Source organism: Cyprinodon variegatus, unplaced genomic scaffold, assembly GCF_000732505.1.
Source record: "Cyprinodon variegatus isolate N-32 unplaced genomic scaffold, C_variegatus-1.0 Scaffold140, whole genome shotgun sequence".
In the NCBI taxonomy this organism is placed as follows: domain Eukaryota; kingdom Metazoa; phylum Chordata; class Actinopteri; order Cyprinodontiformes; family Cyprinodontidae; genus Cyprinodon; species Cyprinodon variegatus.
This window is the reverse complement of record NW_015150593.1, coordinates 270,416-275,624: the sequence shown is the minus strand read 5'-3', so window position 1 is coordinate 275,624 and position 5,209 is coordinate 270,416. Positions and strand designations below refer to the sequence as shown.

Below are 5,209 nucleotides of genomic sequence, written 5' to 3'. Positions count from 1 at the left end.
AATTCAATGCCTTTTAAGACTTTTTAAGGACCCGCGGGAACCCTGAAAAACACAGTACGCTATTAGAGCTAACGTCTGGGTTCAAACAGCATCATAATAAGAACACGACCTAATGTTTAGGTTGGGTAAAGAAAACCAGAGAGCTGCTGCTTTATGACTATCATGATACATTTTTACCAAACAGAAGGAGAATCAGAACCTAAGATTATTTTTTAACACATAAAAGCGTTAAACAGCTGAAAAAAAGACAGTTGTGATTTGATTGTTTTGTTTTTTTTGAACTTATAAAACAAAAGTTTCCTTTTTATTCTTTCAAATGTTCAAAAACACGCAGGGTTTGGAAATTATGAGAAGAGTTTGGGTCGTGACATGATGACAGTCACTGGAAATGCTAACTGATGTTTATGAACGTCACACAGCAGGCTCACTCAGGATGAAACAAATAACAGATTTTTCTTCCTTAACAAAGTGATGTTTGCTGTTATTTATGGTCTTTTGAAATATTATCGATTGAGATGATGAAATACTCATTTAGAAAAACTGAACATGCTGTGATATAGAGCCATTTTCAGAAGCGGAACGCCACAAAGGAATCCTTCCTGAGATAATATTTTATCTATAAACAAAGAAAGTAGGAGTTTCTTTTGTTTTTTGTTGTCTTTTATTGAACAAACTATAAAAACTCTAATTTATTCCAGGTTATGAGACACAGCTGTCCATGAATTTATTATACTTACAGATTCTCAGTAGTAATGAGGGAAAAAAAAAGGTTTGACAGGGAAATAAACTGAATTACTATTTTATTGGTAAGAATTACTTTCAAAATGTTTCCACTACACTGGAAAAAATCAAAATCTAGATAAGTCATTTTTTTTCTTAAAATAAGTGCATTTGTTCTTAAATTGAGAAGGTAAAACAGACATTTTGCCAATGGAACAAGACAATTTATATTTAAATAAGGAAATACAATTGCATTTTTCTTATTTCAAGTGCATTTTATCTAAATATCTTATTTTAAGAGTAAAAATACTCATTCCTATGGAAGAGGATTAGGGCCACTGGGAAAAAAAAAAGTTAACTGATTTTTAAATTTTATTTCAGTTTAACATGGAAAAAAGTCAGAATTATGACTTTTTTCTCAGAATTCTGACTTTTTTCTCATAATTCTGACTTTTTTCTCATAATTCTGACTTTAATCTCATAATTCTGACTTTTTTCTCACAATTCTGACTTTTTTCTCATAATTCTGACTTTTTTCTCATAATTCTGACTTTAATCTCAGAATTCTGACTTTAATCTCATAATTCTGACTTTTTTCTCACAATTCTGACTTTTTTCTCATAATTCTGACTTTAATCTCAGAATTCTGACTTTTTTATTGTCAGAATTCAGTCAGAATTCTGACTTTTTTCCCCATACTAAACTGAAATAAAATTAAAAAATCAGTTAACGTTTTTTTTCTTTTTTTTTTTACACTGGCCCTAATCCTCTTCCGTACATTCCATTGGCAAATTATCTCATTAATCTGCTCAAATTAAGTGTAAATGCACTCAATTTGAGAAATATTTACTCATTTCTAGATCGTTTTTCCAGTGTAAATATAAGGAAATTATTTTGTTGTCATTAATGAGATTTAAAGAGAAAATAGCATTCTAATAAACATGTTTAGAAAAGTCTGCAACATGCTGTAGTCTGAAGTGCAGCGTCTTTATACTCTAATTGGTTTAATAAAAACTGAAAAATAATTTCTACGTCTGAAGCGAATGTATCTGTTAAATGGTTGGGCTTACCTGCGCTTCAGTCGCTTCTGAGGAAGAGCTCTGAAAAAGCAAGAAAAAGAAAACAATCTATACTCCAACATGACTTCAACAGACAAACAATGTTCAAGTCACATAATCTGAATCTGGCAGCTGGAGCGTAGCGCTTACCGCAACAACTACCCACCAAACACATTTGTTTTGAAATTGTATGCACTGGTACAACCTTGACATAAATTGTCTGGTTGCTGACGGTTAAATTCAGCTATGAAACCAGAGTCCGGCTGCAGGCCCTGCAGTTTCGGAGCCTTCAGGTTCAATTAGAATCACTCAGCCTGGCTGCGGATTAGCAGGCTACTGAGCCATATATCTCTGTTAAGGAGACCATTCTGTTGTTCCTCTTTCAAGAATTCACCTCGTACATTTTATGACTTTCGGTGCCATAAAGTAAAACTTGTTTTACCATCTCAATAAAGAAAACTGTAAAGCTTATATAACAGCTAAAACTCAACATCAGGGCTGATGTGGAAGGTTTTAAAGATAAACAGAATCAGCAGAGAACAGCATCAAAATATGTTTTAATTATAATGCAACACTAATCAAAACTGAATTTCTTTCATACCTGTCAGATTACCATAGCAATTGATTCTCTAATGACTAGCTTATAAATTGGATTCTGATTTGATATAAATGAAATAAAGAAACATTTAGATTCGGATGTGGCCTGTTTCTGAACTTGGTCAGCTTGAACCGCAGGAAAAAAAACAAACAAACTGTTAAGTAAAGAAAATCTGATATTCCTGCAAAGAGCTTTCTCCAGCTAACCATTGAAAATCAACACTTGGTGCCCCCTACTGGAGGAATGCGAGGCTGCAAACCAAACCTCAGCATGTGGCAGTAATCCTTGCAGATTAATTCACCAAAAAATGAGATAAGAAGTTACGTAGTAGTTTTTAACTACTCAGCTATTTTTTCATGACCAGATGATAATGGATAGGGCTCGATGGAGACACTAGAAGCATCATATTCTCACCGGTAGATGTTGGGGTCTAGCATCATTGCTGTGTCCTGCGGTAATTGCGATAAGTGCACTACTTTTGTTTTCAGCTGAGATCGCTCCGTTTCATTCACCCACACGTCTGGCAAACTGCAAAAAAAAAAAGATTAAAGATTCACTATGAATCAAAGGAAACAGATAGAAAAAGCAGTGCTTTATGGTGAAAAGGTTTGTGTTTTTAATACACAATATGAAGGGGGCCTACAATGTTTCTGAATTATTAGTTTATGTGTGCATTTATTAGATTGTTTCTAATGTTAAATATTTTCAATAAGATTTTTCTTACTTTTTAAACCAAATGTAAAAAGAACATATCTGCAGGAATTCATTCATGCACACTATAGTATGTTGCTCCGCTGCACATACAGCATTTTAAGCTCCTTTGTGAAAAGTAGTGCAAGCACTACCACGGCAAACTGAGGTGCAGAAAAAAAAAAAAGCCAACAAAGAGCTTAGCAAGTCCACTGCGCTTCCCCCCTCTTTCCTCCACCCCCAGCGTTCCCCCGTCACGATGTGCGTCATCCCAGGAGCCCCCAGAGACGCACGCACACACACTGCAGTACGTTAGGCAGGCAGTCGCCCAGCCAGAATCAATCACACAGCTAGTCAGCCCTTTCAGTGGGACGGTGTGCAGGCAGTGCTTCACATTTAGAGGTGAGAGCAAAACCCAGACATGAAAGACAAAGGACTACAGGGGCTGGGAAAAAATGCAAAGGAAGCAGAAATCCAAAAGGTTAATATCGGTAAAACAAAAGAAGCAAATATCAGCATTTTTAAAACATCAGTAAACGTTTCAGGTCTTGAAGATTTCTTCAGTTCGCTACTTTATAAACAGGTTTATTAATAAAATTACTCAAATATCGCTTTAAGAATTTAAGAACACAGATTTTTAAATTTTTTTTTTTTGGTAGTAGGAAGGGAAACAGCGCTATCATGTTGTGATGAAATAAAAATATATGTAATGGACCAAAAAAATGGATCCAAAGCCTGCCTGGTTTATCTCACCAAAAAGAAATATAGTTTTATTCATGTGAAAGGCGTCATTTTCTTTTTTAGAGCCTATGCAAGAAAAAATTAGAAAAAAAACTTACTAATAATTTGCCCATTTAGGATCAGTAACAACAATCTTGGTTCAGATATGCAAACATATGTTACTATAAAAAAAATCCTGAGAACTGTGTTAAGAATAATAATAAAAAAAAATACATCAAAACAATTTCTATAATAATAATAATAATAATAATAATAATACATTTTATTTAACAGCGCCTTTCTTGACACTCAAGGTCACTTTACAAATAATACAAAAAAATAAATAAAAAGAGATGAAAATACAAAATTGTTCTATATTCTATATCCTAACACTCCTCTAAACGAACTTGTATCAACAGGCAATTTGTAAAGAACTTACAGGCCTAAAAAATTAGGATCCGCTGTGACAAAACAAGTGGAAATAAATAGGAAGGTTTTAAAGGGAAAATATAGGAGAGGATCCAGGATGGAAATGAAAGAAAAGGGATTAAAAAACTACATCAAATGTTTGAAAGCTAACTGTAACGTCATAAATCATCAGGGAGACACAACGTTTACATCCTAAGGGGCTAAAAAAAATAGCTTGAAGTAAATACCTGGGGTGAAACTTACATCTTCCCTTTAATGGAGGAGAGAGAAAAAAAGAGGAAGTTTCTCCTCCTCTATCCTCTGTTGTCTGCGTTTCTTCTCAACTAAAAGTTAAGATGAGAAACAGTTCCTTTCAAAGCAGTTTACATTAGCTTTGAATTAGTCTTCCTGAGCCTGTGTGACAGAGGAGGATCTGAAGAGCGGCTTCTACCCAGTAAACATCTGTGCGGTTATGTGACTGAACCCTCACGTTTTCCAGTTTCCATATCAATACGTCCATGCATTTAAAACCAGATACTCCTCATCTTTTCTACTTTTTTTTCCTTCCTGTTCTACTTCCATTGCAGAGTCTGTGAGATCTGTAATACACTCCCTGCATGAATTATAATAAAGCTATTTATATGCAGAAATCAAGTAGAACTCTACGGCGATAGCAGTAATGCTGCACTTGTGGAAGCAAAATCTGTTGGGTTCTTTTTGGCAACAAGACAATTATTTTTATTGCCACATTGCCGGACAGGACACTGTGAAATAAAAAAAAAAAAAACCCAGATACATAAAGATTTGAAAAATTTTAAATAAAATTCTGAGTGTAAGAAACAAAATGAGGACAGGGGGATTTTATTCCTTTGTAAACAACCAATAAAAAGCTAAAATGTTCAAATATCTTATCTGAAATATGTAAAGAATGACTGAAGAATCTTCACCTAAACTTCAAACAGGTTAATTAAAGGAAAAGTCCGTTCATATTCAGAATTCAAACTTCTGAAAGTAA

The 5,209-nt window shown here is 34.1% G+C and overlaps 1 protein-coding gene across 1 annotated transcript in view; it reads right to left on the bottom strand.

The window, feature by feature from the left end:
* LOC107086003 (zinc finger protein AEBP2-like) overlaps positions 1 to 5,209 on the bottom strand; it is a 45,015-nt gene that overhangs the window by 3,914 nt on the left and 35,892 nt on the right. The window contains exons 7-8 of the mRNA XM_015376719.1: positions 2,791 to 2,904; positions 1,791 to 1,820 (exon numbers count right to left, since the gene is read on the bottom strand). Coding sequence (XP_015232205.1) covers positions 1,791 to 1,820; positions 2,791 to 2,904 — 144 coding nt within the window. The remainder of the gene's footprint in view (positions 1 to 1,790; positions 1,821 to 2,790; positions 2,905 to 5,209) is intronic.